Consider the following 16,423-nt stretch of genomic DNA (forward strand, 5'->3'; position numbering starts at 1 on the left):
ATAGAGGTAACGTTCCCCTGTCCTGGTTTTGTTTGGTGACAACGGGTTTCTCGTTTCCCGGGTCGCCCCGGTAACCTCCTGTGCTGTCTGGCAGATTCTGGAGGCTACGCCCTTGCTGGAGTCCTTCGGGAACGCCAAAACGGTCCGCAATGACAATTCTTCGCGCTTTGGCAAGTTCACGCAGATCTGCATGGAGGAGTGAGTACTCGCCGCTTAGAGAGGTGCCGCGGTCATGACCTGCAACGCTGGAGAAATGGAAATTCCTCATTTGTACAAACTTCGAGGCTTAGTGACTCACAAAACCTCATCAGAAATCAAGCAGGGCAGATATAGGTGGAAGAAAGGGAGTGGAGATCAAGAAGTTGGAGGACGTGGGGTCAACAATCCAGAGCATAGGAGAGTGGAAAAGAGGTAAACATGGAATCAAGGTTGGAATGGGTGGAGAAAAGTGTCAGGGGTACAATGAGATAGAAGTCTATCAGCCAATTTAAGGAAAGGTGGAGGAGACAGCGGTGAGATGATCTACAAACACTGACATTGACCAAAAGACAGAAGGCGGAGCTGGAGGTGGCAGAGATGAAGATGTTGAGGTTCGCTTTGGGAGTGACCAGGATGGAGAGGATCAGGAATGAGTCCATCAGAGGGACGGCACATGGTAGATGTTTTGGGGAGATGTTTTGAATGGAAAAGTCTAAAGGGAAAGAAGAATTTGTCACAGGGGTGCAGGACATGTATGACCGAGACAAAGTGATGACTGAGATGGTTTAGACATGAACACGCCTCTGTTCATGTCTAAACCATAGTGAAGATCTGGGTGGAAGGTTGCTGAAGGTGGAGCTGTCAGGCAGGAGGTCTAGAGGAAGACCAGAGAGAAGACTGATGAACATCTTGAGAGAGGATATGAAGGTAGTTGGTGTGAGAGAGGAGGATACAGAGAACAGGGTTAAATGGAGAAGGAGAAGGTGGATCACTGTGGAGACCCTGAAGGGAAAAGTCCAAAGGAGAAGAAGAAGATGTCGTTGGCATGGCGACAAACAGGTGGCAACATCTTCTTCTGGCTTGTCCTTCCCTGGATGAGTATTCAGTTATTCTACGCTGATGTGTTTTTATCCAGTGGAGATGTTTGGGGTCATTCATCCAAAAAAAAACATCAGAAGTTCTAGCTTAGCATTAAATAAGCCTCTGTATGTGTCTGCAAAAGCGCGCACACACACACACTCACACACACACACACACACACACACACACACACACACACACACACACACACAGTGGGCTTAGCGGTGAACATGCTAACATGTCCCAGTAACACAGTTAGATGTGCAGTTGACCTGTGACATAGAAGATCCCAGCACATTACACATGCACGACCTGTTACTTAACATGTTTGTGTGTGTGTGTGTGTGTGTGTGTGTGTGTGTGTGTGTGTAATTTACCAGGGGTGTAATCAGCGGTGCCATAACGTCTCAGTACCTGCTGGAGAAGTCCCGCATTGTCTTTCAGGTAAGAAACACGCAAACATTGACAAACACGCACACACACGCACGCACACACACACACACACACACGCATGCACACACACACTCCAGGTCAAGTGGAGTCTTCTTACAAGTGAGTCACCCCGAGAAAGAGGAGATCCTCTGAGCTGAGGACACAGGAGGTGTCAAACGAGGAGGTCTTGTCTGCCGGCGTCCGTCAGACGTCCAACTTCTCCTCAGATGAATTCCAATTAAAAGTCCGTCCGTCCGTTCGTCCGTCCGTCCGTCCGCCGATGCCTTTCTTCGAAACCAAAATGTCCTCGAAATTCTCATCTTCTCCATCCCGACCTTCTCGGGTCAGACTTCCTTCCCACCTTGAAGATAAGGGTCCCGCTGTTTCACCAGAAACCCTCCGGAGAGCCCGATAATGAGCATGATTTTTCTGAGGAGGATCGATAACGGGGATCCGAGGGATCTCCGGAGCCCTGGAGATAATGACTTCTTCTCAGCCCACAAAGAGGACCAGCCCCGTCTGTCCGCCTGGAAATGTCCAGGCATCGATCTGCGCGGGTGTTGGATTCCCACAGGAGACCTTCCTGTGTGGAGGCTCCATGTTCTCCTCGTGTCTGCGTGGGGTTCCTCAGGGTTCTCCGGGTTCCTCGCACATCCAAACACGAGCGTTGGAGACCCTGAATTGTCCAGGCACTCTGACGAGAGGGTGAAGAGCTGCATGAACGAGAGGCTGAACGGTGGCTCATCTCTGTTGAAGAACCCTTTATTTTTCATTTTTTATTTATTTTGATTTTAAAAATTATGTGTATAAGATAGAATTTATTGATCCCTATTAAGATAAATTTGTTATTTTTTTGTTTATTTTTATATAAATAATGATGTGGATGAGATAGACTTTATTGATCCCCATAAGGATATATTTGATATTTTTTATTTATTTTTATTTAAAAAATGATGTGTACAAGATAGACTTTATTGATCCCCATGTGGGATAAAGTCATTATTTTTTATTTATTTTTATTCAAAAAAATTGCGTGTATCAGATAGACTTTATTGATCCCCATTAGGATAAATTTGTTATTTTTTACTTATTTTTATATAAAAAATGATGTGTATAAGATAGAGTTTATTGATCCCCAATAGGATACATTTGTTTGTTTTTTTTTATTTTAAAAAATGATGTGAATAAGATAGACATCATTGATCCCCATAAGGATATATTTTTTATTTTTTATTTATTTTTATTTAAAAAATGATGTGAATAAGATAGACTTCATTGATCCCCATTCGAGAATTTTTTTTATATCTTATTTATTTTTCTTTTTAAAAAATGATGCATATAAGATATAGTTTATTGATCCCGATATGAGACATTCTTTATTTCTTATTTATTTCTATTCAAAAAAAAATATGTGTATAAGATATACTTTATTGATTTCTATAGGGGAAGTTCTTTATTTTATTTTATTTGTTTATTGATTTATTTGAACGATGTGTAAATGACAGGGTGAATGGCTGCGCGTCTCTGTTTGACGTGTGAATGAGAGGGTGAACGGTTGATTGTTTCTATATGAAGTGTGATTGGTCCGTCTACGTGGCCCTGCTTCTCCAATGAGGACCAGCCGTAAAGATCACGCACGGATGCACGAACGCACGACGCACCGGCGACCCGTGAGGGAACCTCCTTCACCTCCTTCACCAGGCCGTTCTTCTTCCGCAGGCCAAATCGGAGAGGAACTACCACATCTTCTACGAGATGCTGGCGGGTCTCCCTCCCGGCGAGAAGCGTCCGCTGTACCTGCAGGAAGCCGAGACCTACTACTATCTGAACCAGGTAGGAACGGCGCTCGCGGTCTGAGCGCGCTCAAAACGCCGCTGATCAATTCCACGTCCGCGTGGACAAATGAGGGTGTCGTTTCCTTATAAAGGTGACATTTATCCTGCGAAGGGATTAATGGCACGAGCGTAAAAGTCATTACGGCGCCGCAGCGCAGGCCGAGCAGCGCCGCCGCCGCCGCCCGATGCTATGAATTAATGAATCGTTCTGTTGGGTTTTTTTCCATTTTTAAAAGTCGTCACGTGCTGCGGCGGGGATGACGGACGGCGGGCCGGCGTTGTTTTGCCGCACGGGATGGCCGAGGCCTCCCTTCCCACCGGCCCGGATAGGAACACGCTCTTACTTTTGATTTTATCACTTTCGTCGGCCCTAAATAACTCCGAATCCGCCCCCGTGCGATCTGTCTCCCGTCGCCGCTGTTGGACGGACTCCCTCTCTTTCCGTCGACTCCGGCGATTTCAGGCTTTCTTAATTCTAACCCGAGCTGACCGCCGCTCTCTCCGCTTAGAATAATGGACGTTGATGGCGGCACATTGGCTGTCACGGAGGGGTTCTTTATTTTTTGCGCTTCCCTCACCTCCGGGCGAGACGTCGTCTCTCTCCCGTCACATCAATTTCAAGATTCGCGTCCCGCTGTTTAACACGTAGCAGAGCAATCATTGAAGATGAGCGAATTAATTGAAGCCATCACTTCATAACCGCTTCTAATGACTTGACCTTTGACCCGCCGGCTCTGCAGAACTACACGCTCCTCTAATTCAGAAATATCAGACGCGCCGTGGAATTAGCATTGCATATATTCCGGTTAAATGCGAATATAAATATCAGCCCTGACATAATATATGCAAATGCGACGGTTTTATGGGCATTTATTATGTGCACTTTGTTGCACCAGTGGCCACGGCCAGCAGTGGTGTCATCTTGAATGAATTACATCGCCGCAGCAAGGTCGGACGCTAACACCCGGGAAGTCAACTTGGAGCAACTCTTCCATTAGCATAACATGCATGTTGTGTGTGTGTGTGTGTGTGTGTGTGTGCAGGGTGGGGACTGCACCATCGAGGGGAAGGACGACGGAGAAGACTTCACACGCCTGCTGAGTGCCATGGACATCCTGTGCTTCACCCCAGAGGAGCTGAACAGCGTCTACAGACTCCTGTCATCTGTGCTGCATCTGGGGAACGTCTTCTTTCAGTCACATCAGGTCTGCATGTGTGTGTGTGTGTGTGTGTGCGACGCCAACACACACACACAAACACACACACAAACACACAGAGCGACGCAAATTAATTTTCACGGCTGAATGATAATGATGATGTTGATAGATGATGCTAATAATGACAGTGTTTGCCTCTGTGTGCGCGCGTGTGTGTGTGCGCGCGCGTGTGTGTGTGTGTGTGTGTGTGTGCGTGCACGACCAGGCTGAAGGTCAGGACGTGGCGTCGGTCGTGAGCGCGCAGGAGATCCGAGTGGTGGCCGAGCTGCTGCAGGTCTCACCTGAGGGTTTGCAGAAGTCGGTCACCTTCAAGCTAACGGTTAGCGCTCGCCGTCGTCCTCGCTCGCCGTCCTCTCGTCGTACCAACGCCTCCAGATGAACGATGTTGTCAGACGCCAAACGCTCTCCGGCCCGCAGGACACGGTCCGGGAGAAGATCTACACCCCGCTCACAGTGGAGAGTGCAGCGGATGCCAGGTGAAGACGGGTTTCCGGCGTCATTATCCGTTGAACCGGGCGCGTTTAATTGGGCCGAAACCCGCTTGACGTCCCGTTTGAGGCTCGCCGGCTCCCAGATCTCACCGGCGCCTTTCTGGAATCAAACCCCGAGACGGCCGAGGGGAGCGAGCGCTCTTTGATATTCTGTTCCAGTCTTTGATAGAGGCATGTGAGGACAAAGGACGTCGGGGTTGGGGGAGAGATTTTTCAGATGTCCTCTGTTTCCATAGGAACCGGATTTTCTGTTTCCATAGAAACCTTATTGTGTGTGTGTGTGTGTGTGTGTGTGTTTTGTTTTTTTTTTTGTTTTGTTTTTTCATAGAGACGCCATTGCCAAGATCCTGTATTCGCTGCTGTTCGGTTGGCTGACGGAACGCATCAACGGACGGGTCTACCCTCGCAACGAAGCCCTCTCCATCTCCATACTGGACATATATGGATTTGAGGTCACCGCTAAGTCGGTCTTCGGTCGGTCTTCTCCATGTGCAGAGGTGACGGAGCGAGCCAACATCTCCTCTCTGTGCCCCCTCCATCCTCCAGGAGCTACAGGTGAACAGCTTCGAGCAGCTCTGCATCAATTACGCCAACGAAACCCTGCAGTTCTTCTTCAACAAGGTCATCCTCCATCAGGAGCAGGTCGGGGAACCCGTCCACCACCTCCAAGTCCGCCCGTACGCCGACGATGTGATCATTCCACCTCCTCTCCTACCTTCTACTTCTTTACGTCCGCCTCGATCCTCCTCCCTTCTCACCTGCTTTGCATCAAATGTTCTCCGAAAATACCTTCCCGGCTTCTATTTAAGTCCTCCAGAAGCCCGGGGAGATCGTCTGGAGACGACGCTGAAGTGCAAAGAACATTGAAGGTCAGGTGTGGAGAGCAGATGGAGGCTAAAACACAGGCGTCGCTTCTTCCAGACTTTTTTTAGATTTGTCCGTATGAATGTGGCGGCATTGCGATGCAGCGGTTCGCGCTTCCACCTCCACGCCAGAAGCTCCCTGGTTGAGTTCCTTCCATGTTGTGTGTGCTTGGGGTTCCTCAAGGTTCTCCGGGTTCCTCCTACAGTCCAAACACACGCAGGAGGTTCATGGAGACCAGACATCGTCCAGAGGTGCGAATGAGACCATGAGTGGTTGAATGTCTCTATATGTGGCTCTGTGATTGGTCCAGAGTGAACCCCGCCTCCTGTCCTGTGACAGCTGGGATAGGCTCCGCCCCCGCGGACCCTGACTGCACGATCAGCAGGGGAGATAACGAATGATAACGATAACGAGTGAACGAGTGAATGGAATCAATCAGAGCAGTCTGTGTGTGAGCTGACGGTCAGAACGATATGAATGAATGAATGAATGAACGAATGAATGAATGACAAACGAACGACTGAATGAACGAACAAACGACTGAACGAATGAATGAATGAATGAATGAACGAACAACTGAATGAATGAATGAACGAACAAACAAACCAACGAACGACTGAACAAATGAATGAATGAATGAATGCATGAACGACTGGATGAATGAATGAATGAATGAATGAACGAATGAACAAACGAACGAACAACTGAATGACATGAATGAATGAATGAATGAATGAACGAATGAACAAACAAACAAACGAACGACATGAATGAATGAATGAATGAATGAACGAACAAACAAACTAACGAATGACTGAATGATGAATGAATGAACGAACAAACGTCTGAACGAACGAACGTCTGAATGAATGAATGAATGAATGAACGAACGAACAAACGAATGAACGAACAACATGAATGAATGAATGAACAAACAAACAAACGAACGACATGAATGAATGAATGAATGAATGAATGAACGAATGAATGAACGAACAAATGAACGAACGAACGAACGACATGAATGAATGAATTAATGAATGAACGAACGAACAAACTACGGAACGACTAAATGAATGAATGAATGAACGAACGAACGTCTGAATGAATGAATGAATGAATGAACAAACGAACGAACAAACGAACAAACAACTGAATGAATGAATGAATGAATGAACAAACGAACGAACAAACGAACAAACAACTGAATGAATGAATGAATGAATGAATGAATGAACAAACGAACGAACAAACGAACGAACAACTGAATGAATGAATGAATGAATGAATGAACAAACGAATGAATGAATGAACGAATGAACAAACGAACGACATGAATGAATGAATGAATGAACGAACGAACAAACAAACGAACAACTGAACAAATGAATGAACGAATGAATGAATGAACGAATGAACAAATGAATGAATGAATGAATGAATGAATGAATAGATGAACCGTGACTCTGTTTCCGGGCAGGAAGGGAGTAAATCTCTCTGCAGGCAAACGGTGTTTATTACTTCTGTAAGGTGAACGTTCTGTTTATCCTCCGTTCCTCACGTGAACGCCGTCACTAACACGTCCAATTCTTCCCGCTCCGACGAAGGAGTATCATTTTGTTTTTATCTTTTTTCTGATAACGTTTCTCCCGCGTTTCAAAAACAACTTCCACCAGCCCACGGTTGCCTGTAAAATCACACACGGCCGACCAGATACAAAACAACTCCACCAAACGTAACAACCGACGGCGGAGCTGATCAAACTCACTTATCGTGTGTGTGTGTGTGTGTGTGTGTGTAGGAGGAGTACATGCGTGAGCAGATCCAGTGGCAGCAGCAGCCCTTTATTCACAACCAGGCCTGTCTGGACCTCATCGCCGCGAAACCTCACGGGATACTGCGCATCCTGGACGACCAGTGCTGCTTCCCCCAGGTGCCTTTGTCACCGCCGTCCACCTTCTACATGCCAGCGACCAGAATGTGACCAACTGCCCGACCGTCGCGCTAATCTGACCAAGATAAACGAGGAGGCACCTGAGAAGGTCCGCGCCGGCGGCGGCGCCGGGTTTTGCTTCGCTCTGCAAAAGACGGAACGGCCCGCGACGTATCGGGTGGCGTTTTTTAAATGAAAAAAAAAAAAAAAAAAGACAGAAAAACTGCATCAGATGTCAGCGGCGGTGGAAAAAAAAAAGGGAATTTAAAGGAGAGCCATATTAGATTACATCTAAATTTTCCAAGCGCTTGGGTACACGGCCATAAAAGTCAACAGCCCACATGAATGCACGGTCCAATTGCTCAACAAATTGAGTCTGGAAACAAATCACATATTGGATTGCTCGTAACGCCGGAGCGCCAAGCGTGTTCTATCCAGCTGAGATCGATACCGAGCACACGCACTTCATTGCCTACCTGCTATTATCATTATTCCCGGGGCTCCTAATGTGAGAAGCCGCCCGATCTTATATTGAGATAAAGGGATTACGGGGCGTCTGCGATGCTCCGAGTGAAATATGAACACGAGGGCGCCGAGAGCTGTAGACACACATGCAACAAAGCGTTTGCGCCTCGCTTTCCGCGGCTCCTGATCCATTAACCTCCTCCTATAATTGCCAGGCAACAGACCACACCTTCCTTCAGAAGTGCCACTATCACCATGGCAACAACCCGCTGTATGCCAAGCCAAAGCTGCCGCTGCCGGAGTTCACGCTGAAACATTTCGCCGGGAGAGTCACCTACCAGGTATTCCCGCGGTTCCGCGCACTTCTCATATTCCCGAATTAGCCGCGGCGTCCGGATCCATGAGCAGATCCGGACAGGAGCGGAAGGGCCGACTGGTTTGCGGCGCAGAAATCCTGCACGTTTTGCGTGAACTTTATTTGAACCGTGTTTTCCTGATGTCACCTATTTTTCTTTTCTGTTTATGTTACAGCTGCGTCGCACTGTCATGAACGTTCATATGAATGTAGATATGCGACACTTAGCACAAGATGCTAAGTTGCATCTGTGGCCCATTGGCACGGCGCAAAAACACAGAAAAAAAAATCCCAAAAGTGCAGAACATTTTCAGTAAATATTGTAGAAAGTGAAAATATTATGTGTCCGGGTAAGTTTAACTTGTTAATTTGGTTTTGCAGGTTAACAAGTTCTTGGACAAAAACTTTGACCTGGTCCGCCAGGATGTCCTGGACCTCTTCGTCCAGAGCAAGAACAGGGTCAGAGCTCTTTCACCGTTTCTCACAAGCGCAATCGAGGACACGCAACGTCGAATACATTTCCAAAATAGAGCAGGATGGATGCGCTTTTTGTCGTCTGTGTGTATTCCAGGTGTATTCAAGCGCTAGACGGCGCCGCGTAATGATCAATACTGTGTTAAATAACTCCACGGTTTCCGCCAAACGGCATTAACTCTGACTGAAATGTTCTTAAATGTAGAAAACGCATGCGTGAAGCAGGTTGTGAAATATTCATGTGATCCAATGAGACAGTCGTTTCCAAAGATGCGCACGCCTGTTTGGGCCGAATGGACCGGGAATCCGTTCAGACGAGGAGCCGAATGCATCGGAACCGGCGTGGAGATCTCATTACGCTAAAGCGGATGATCGCGATTAAATACCGACCGAGGCGTCGTACTGGTCGCGGCGCCGTACCGACGCGCTTTCAGCATCTCGCCAACTAAAGACCGGGACGAAGTGCTGTCGGAATGTGTATTCGATGATAGCGCTATGCTAATGACGCCATAGGCTATCACTCACTGATATAAGCTCGCTAGCGGGTGGCGGGTTGTGGAGCTTCAGAGAGGAAAGGGGGCATCTGTTGTCTAGGCAAGTTTCCCAAGAAGGTCAGAACGTCCCTTCATGTATCGCTTATGAGTCCAAGTGTGTCCAGTCGCAGGCTGGTTCGAGCGGCGCGTACGACTCAAGGTCTTGACTTCCATCTTGTTCTGTCTGTTGTTTGTGTGGACAGATGGTATCCAGCCTCTTCCTGAAGCACTCGGAGGCTCTGTCTCAGCAGCGGTCGAACACGCGGCATCGTTTTCAGGCCAACACAGTCAGCTCCAAGTTCCAGGGCAGCCTGCAGGAGCTGCTGGACAAGATGGAAAGGTTCAGACACACACCGCTCTTCTAAGATGCTTTTAAGACACGGTTTTGTCTGAATCCAAAGCCCCGAGTGTTTGGATGCGTGGCGGCGCCGGGGTTTGATGCTCCTCCATGTTTGCAGACACACCGCTTCAGTGTTTACGACTCTATGCTGATGATGCGGCTCTGTGTGTTAGAAACAAGCGTTACCTCTAAGTGTGTTTTGCTTTGTGTGTTTGTGTGTGTGTGTGTGTGTGTCACTGTTACATTAGTCCAGGGGTCGGCAACCCGCGGCTCCTCTTTCATCTTTACACTGCGGCTCCGAGTGGCTTGGGAAAATGAGTTAATAATATTAAATTGTAGCGTATTTCATTTGTGTTAATTCCTTTTTTTAACATTTAGTTCTAAGTGGGAAGATTATGGTGATCTTGAAATATTAAATAAAATTATATTTATTATTTTTCGCCGCTCAAATTCACGTCACACTGGCGGAAGCCGGTATACCCGCCAGCCCGTAAAGCCGCTTTTCAGATGCCGTTTGCAGAAGTTCAGGAGCAGAAGTCCCTTAAACCCGGTGAAATAAATATTTATGGAGATATTTTGCAAATATTTATTTTTTATTGTTTACTGACAGTGATTTTTTCCTGATTTATTTTTAAAATTCAGGTCAAGGCTCCGCTACACGCTCTGAAAGCCCAAAGCTCAAAATGAGTTCATTACATAAATAAAATGTAATTTTCTCTGTAATACTTTGTGAATTTCAGAAGCAACACACGACACACTTGTTTATACAAAGTGTAAAGGTAATAAAAAGCAATATATACAGCGGTACCTTAATTTTAGACGTCAAAAAGTAATTGCGGCTCCCAGTGTTTTCTTTTCCGAGGAAACCGGGTCCAAATGGCTCTTTGGGTGTTTCGGGTTTCCGACCCCTGGTTCAGACGGAAGGCAGTTGAGATCAGATAAACGAGGCTTCGGCTCCAGCAAACCTGACTTCATCTTCTTGTCCATCGGCGACAGGTGTACTCCTTATTTTGTGCGATGCATCAAGCCAAACCATCTCAAGGTATGGTACATCTGTGTGTGTGTGTGTGTGTGTTCATGTGGTCTGTGATAAGCCCCAGCTCATGTGTGTGTGTGTGTGTAGGAACCAGGCGTGTTTGACATGGAGCTGGTGTGCTCGCAGCTACGCTACTCTGGGATCATGGAAACCATCCAGATCCGGAAGGAGGGTTATCCAGTCAGAATGTCCTTCCACAGCTTCCTGTTAAGGTCACTCTCCTGATCCTCCAGATTCGTGTTTTTGCTGGAAAATATCTCCACACACATCTGTCACCTCACCAGACCGTCGGGTTCAGTCGATCTCCGGGCGGAACCACGGCCGCCGTAGGAGAACCATTCAGAAGGATCGGCGTGGTGTTCCACCCAAAGCAGCTGTTTCCGCTGCCCTCGCCGTCCATCCACGCGTTTTTATTTAACAGAACGGTGAAACGTGCCCGAGCTCCGAGCGTGCGGAAAACACACGAAGGAAGGATATTTAGGAGAAAATACTGAGCGGTTAGCGCAGTTAGCACAGTTAGCACAGTTAGCACAGTTAGCACAGTTAGCACAGTTAGCGCCTCCACCTCACAGCCAGAAGGTCCCTGCTTGAACTTCCACAGGGTTCCTTCCGGTGTGGGGTCTCCACGTGTCTGCGTGGGGTTCCTCCGGGTTCTCCGGGTTCCTCAGACAGTCCAAACACAAGCAGGAGGTTCAGATGGGACGTCCACGTTCACACACAAGCGCTAAGTGTGTGTGTGTGTGTGTGTGTCTGCACACAGGTACAAAGCTCTGCTCTGCCTGAAGGACCCGCCGCCGGCCAACGGGGAAAACTGCGTCCTTATGCTCCACAAGCTCTGCCCGGTCAAGAGCGGCTCGTATCAGGTGGGAGTCAGCAAGGTGAGCTCACACACACACACACACACACACACACACACACACACACACACACACACACACAGGAGCTGATAGCAGAGAAACCACCAGCAAGAAATAGATAGATCTTCTGTCATGTGTTACTGGGACATGTTAGCATGTTCACCGCTAAGCCCACTGTGTGTGTGTGTGTGTGTGTGTGTGTGTGTGTGTGTGTGTGTGTGTGTGTGTGTCAGATCTTCCTGAAAGAGGAGCTCCACCAGCTGCTGGAGGGGAAGCGGGACCGGGTGCTGAGCGTCGCCGCCGTGACACTGCAGAGATACACCCGCGTCTACTTCATCCGCAAGAACTTTGTGAAGTTCAGACGCTGCATGATTCTTCTGGAAGCTCGATGCAAAGGCTACGTGACCAGGTGAGGAGATCCAGAGGTCACCGGCTCACGTGTCCGTCAACGAACCAGATACGACCCATATATCAGTTGGTGAGAACATCTCACCCGTGGGTGACACTGTGAAGCTAATGCATCATCTTCCTAACGTTAGCATTAGCACATTTTCTTTTATTTTGCATTTTATATTTGAATGTGTGAAGACGCGCCGGCTGATCGGGGTTCGGTCAAATCTCAACAACGCGGACGGTGAACGTTTGCAGACCGGTGGTAAAACCCAACACGTGCAGATGGCCTTGCGTTTGGCCGCCGAGATGATGCTAGGAGATGAGACTCGGGCTTGGAAATGGACCTCTGACCTCTGACCTCTGACCTTCCTCCTCCCTGGACCTTCTCACCCTGCCGCCCTGAACAGGAAGAAGTTCTCCAAGAGAAGGAAGTATCTCATCAGGTTCCGCTCCGCCGTCCTGCTCATCGTTAGCAGACAGCGCTACATGAGGGTATGCAGAGTATCTGTGTGTGTGTGTGTGTGTGTGTGTGTGTTATTAGAACAATAGACAAACCTGTGAAGTTGTGGTCTTTCTGTCAGACAGTGGTGGAGCCTGCGAGGAAGGCTGAGGAGGTGAGTGGAGACCAAGAGGACAGAGGAACAGTGAGTCAAATGAAGGTGTGCATAGTGTGTTTTAATGTGTGTGTGTGTGTGTGTGTGTGTGTGTGTGTGTGTGTGTGTGTCATGTGCAGGATCGCATCAACAGAGAGGTGGTGAACGTCACGACGCTGCCCATCCCCGCCGAGCTGGCTGTGCTTCTGCAGGCGGCTTCGGGTGAGTGTGTGCCGTCGCACAAACAGATGCGCTCCGCCTCGTTCGGAGCTTGGAGTGGTGACACACCGCGCGTGTGTGTGTGTGTGTGTGTGTGTGTGTGTGTGTGTGCGTGTGTGTGTGTGTGTGTGCAGGTGGAGCAGAGCTGCACTCTGACTGCTTGGCAGTGGTCCAGGCTCCGAAGGTTCAGGTTGAACCCCAGCTCACCCTGCCCTTGGACATTAACAACTACCTCATGACACATTACATCCGGGCCATATTTAGGGTAAACACACACACACACACACACACACACACACACGCACACACACACACGCACACACAGCTCAGCCGAAATAGAACGCCTGCTATTTAGGATGTTTTGTGTCCAGATTGTTTTTGGTTGCTCACCTCCAGCTCCTAAGAGCGCTGGTGTTTTGGCCCCAGCAGATGTTTAGTGTGTGAACGTGATGAAGATGATCTCCTCTTCATACATCTGGACTCCTGGAGTCCCGTGACCTTTTAGTTGGTCCTCACTGAATCCAGGTCAGAGTTTACTTCGGCGCTCAGAGAGAAGGTGTAGTGATGGTCTCCAGCGGAACCCGTCATCCGGACCTTCTCCTGGGAGCGTCCGACGAGATGATGTTCCTCTTCGGGTTTTCCGCATCTCCTGGTCTGACTCTCCTGGTGCCGTAAAGCGTGAGGGATCTCGCAGGTTCAGGTTGTTGCGCTCTGCAATGCGGCTCCACGATCCTCCCACGCGCTCCGAGCAGAAGCGGCACGGGGAGGTGAAGCTTTGTGACGGAGCGTTCCTTCTTCAAATCTCCGCGTGTCTTTGCAGGAACCGTCTTTGGGGATGCTGACGGCCCCGCTGGAGAACTCTCTGACCAGGATGGACGAAGGGCTGAAGCAAGGAGCCCTCAACACCTTCGCTCTGGTGGGTGTGACGTTCTCCTGAGAACGTAGGATCCAGAACCGGTCGGTTCTAAGACGGGCTTGTAATCGGAGCGTCTAAATTCAGCCGGCGGCAGAACTTTTCACACTCCGTCTGCTGTGAAGCTGATGTTGGAACCAGAGGGTCAGGTGGAGTGTGTGGAGCATCTGGGAGACCAGAGAGCTTCAAACACAGGACAGAACATCTGGATGTTGCCATACACAGATGACAGTCTGCAGTTACAGGGAGCAGCAGATGGGGTTTAGCAATGAACGGCAAGAGGACAGAAGGCATGGTTCTTTCAGAGAAGAGAGAAGCTCCCGGCTCAAACAGAAGCATCACAGGAGACTCTAGATCAGTTCTAGATCAGACTCTAGATCGTCACAGGAGACTCTAGATCAGTGTTTCCCAACCTCTGAGAGATCATCAGGTGTGCCGTGGAAAAATGTCCACTTTCACCCGATTGGTCCGAAAATTATTTATCCAACGCAAATAATGTGTCTTCCTCTGTCCATGTAGGCAGCGAGTCCATTCCATGGCAGCGGGTTGTGAGTTAACCTGTGCGTCTGTGTATCAGACGGATTAGTGACGCTTTGCGTGATACATTTTGAGAATAAAAAGTACCGTAATTTCCTGACTATTGAGCGCACCTTAATATAAGCCGCACCAGCCTGACCAGGGGTCGGCAACCCGTAACACCCAAGGAGCCATTTGGACCCGGTTTCCTCGGAAAAGAAAACACTGGGAGCCGCGATCACTTTTTGACGTCTAAAATAAAGGTACCACTGTATATGTTGCTTTTTATTACCTTTACACTTTGTATAAACAAGTGTGAAGTGTGTTGCTTCTGAAATTCACAAAGTATTACGGAAAAAAATGAATTTTATTTATGTAATGAACTCATTTTGAGCTTTGGGCTTTCAGAGCGTGTAGCGGAGCCTTGACCTGAATTTTAAAAATAAATTGAGAAAAAAATCACTGTGTCAGTAAACAATAAAAAATAAATATTTGGAAAATATTTTCATAAATATTTATTTTACCCGGTTTATGGGACTTCTGCTCCTGAACTTCTGCGCACAGCATCTGCAAATCGTGACTTTACCGGCTGGCGGGTATACCGGCTTCCGCCAGTCTGACGTTAATTTGAGCGGCGAAAAATAATAAATATAATTTTATTTATATTTCAAGATCACATTAATCTTCCAACCTAGAACTAAAAGTTAAAAAAAGGAATTAACACAAATGAAATACACTTCAATTAAATATTGATCATTTATTTTCCCAAGCCGCTCGGAGCCGCAGTGTAAAGATGGAAGAGGAGCCGCGGGTTGCCGACCCCTGACCTCACCGATCGCTATCTTTAGCTTCCTCCTGCGCGCTAAAACCGTCAAAGTCGTTTTCTTCGGTGTCGGAGTTGAACGGACTCTGAATTTCCCGGTCATTTCATCGGTCCGATGTGACGAGGAGAAACGTTTTAGCATCGTTAGCATCCCCGACCCAAAGCCCATATATTAGCCGCATCCTTGTTTACGTGAAAAAAAGCCGGAAATGACGGTACTTGTATCTGCGTAAACAAACAGGCAACATGGTTGAAAACGACCAAGACGAGTGAGAAAGCAGTGAAAGCTGCTATAAAGTTGCTGAACTCGTCTCTAAATCCAAACAGCAAAACATTAATACGACCTGCCGGCAAAATCATTGCAGAAGAAATGCTCGGCTCTGGCGTTGATAAAGAAATAGCCGGTTCTCTCAAATAACATGATACCCAGACATATTGATGACATGTCTTCAGACATTGCAAAAAAAGTGTTCTGGAAAAGTTGCACGTCAGTGGGAAATTTGCATTGCAACCTGCCGAATCTACAGATATTCGATATATTAGATTTCACACTAAGTAAATTGAGACTAAGGTTTCATTCTAACTCGTTAAAAAATGTTTTTGACATTTATTCAGTGGTGCCGTGTGATTTTTCTAATGTAAAATATGTGCCGTGGCTTAAAGAAGGTTGGGAAACACTGGTCCAGGGGTGGGAATGGGATCGGGATCCACTGTTTCCATGTTTCCCATGGATCCGCAAAGTTCTGGATGGTTGCTGGACCGGAGAAAAGGTTTAAAAACCCTGCACGCCAACGAGGCTCCGAGCAAAAGATTAGTTTTTCCAGCAGGAGGTTTTGAGTCCCACGGGCTCGTCTTCAGATGCTGAACAAAGAATGTTCAGCCGAGCCGTTTTCAGACATTTTTAAAAGGTCCAGCATGTGATTCCCAAACATCAGGTCATCTTCAATGTCTTTACATTTATTAGAAGTTCATTTTTGGTCCGATCTCTGAAAAGGAAATGATACAGTTTTTTAATGTGAAGCATCTTTTTTGTATTTTTATGATATATGAAGGCTTTTCCAGCATGAATCCTTGT

At 47.6% G+C, this 16,423-nt stretch overlaps 1 protein-coding gene across 1 annotated transcript in view; it reads left to right on the top strand.

Moving 5' to 3' along the window:
• The window catches only part of myo15ab (myosin XVAb), a 52,720-nt gene that overhangs the window by 11,109 nt on the left and 25,188 nt on the right, over positions 1–16,423 (top strand). The window contains exons 14-34 of the mRNA XM_086156192.1: positions 1–6; positions 95–198; positions 1,440–1,503; positions 3,211–3,324; positions 4,370–4,531; positions 4,749–4,862; positions 4,961–5,019; positions 5,363–5,486; positions 5,581–5,676; positions 7,700–7,831; positions 8,512–8,637; positions 9,033–9,110; positions 9,862–9,998; positions 10,995–11,040; positions 11,122–11,246; positions 11,795–11,912; positions 12,125–12,300; positions 12,692–12,776; positions 13,018–13,105; positions 13,237–13,361; positions 13,917–14,012. Coding sequence (XP_086012318.1) covers positions 1–6; positions 95–198; positions 1,440–1,503; positions 3,211–3,324; positions 4,370–4,531; positions 4,749–4,862; positions 4,961–5,019; positions 5,363–5,486; positions 5,581–5,676; positions 7,700–7,831; positions 8,512–8,637; positions 9,033–9,110; positions 9,862–9,998; positions 10,995–11,040; positions 11,122–11,246; positions 11,795–11,912; positions 12,125–12,300; positions 12,692–12,776; positions 13,018–13,105; positions 13,237–13,361; positions 13,917–14,012 — 2,175 coding nt within the window. The remainder of the gene's footprint in view (positions 7–94; positions 199–1,439; positions 1,504–3,210; positions 3,325–4,369; positions 4,532–4,748; positions 4,863–4,960; positions 5,020–5,362; positions 5,487–5,580; positions 5,677–7,699; positions 7,832–8,511; positions 8,638–9,032; positions 9,111–9,861; positions 9,999–10,994; positions 11,041–11,121; positions 11,247–11,794; positions 11,913–12,124; positions 12,301–12,691; positions 12,777–13,017; positions 13,106–13,236; positions 13,362–13,916; positions 14,013–16,423) is intronic.

This window comes from Fistularia commersonii, chromosome 12 (genome assembly GCF_037954325.1).
Source record: "Fistularia commersonii isolate RoL2024-O1a breed Wild chromosome 12, RoL_Fcom_v1.0, whole genome shotgun sequence".
Taxonomy (NCBI): domain Eukaryota; kingdom Metazoa; phylum Chordata; class Actinopteri; order Syngnathiformes; family Fistulariidae; genus Fistularia; species Fistularia commersonii.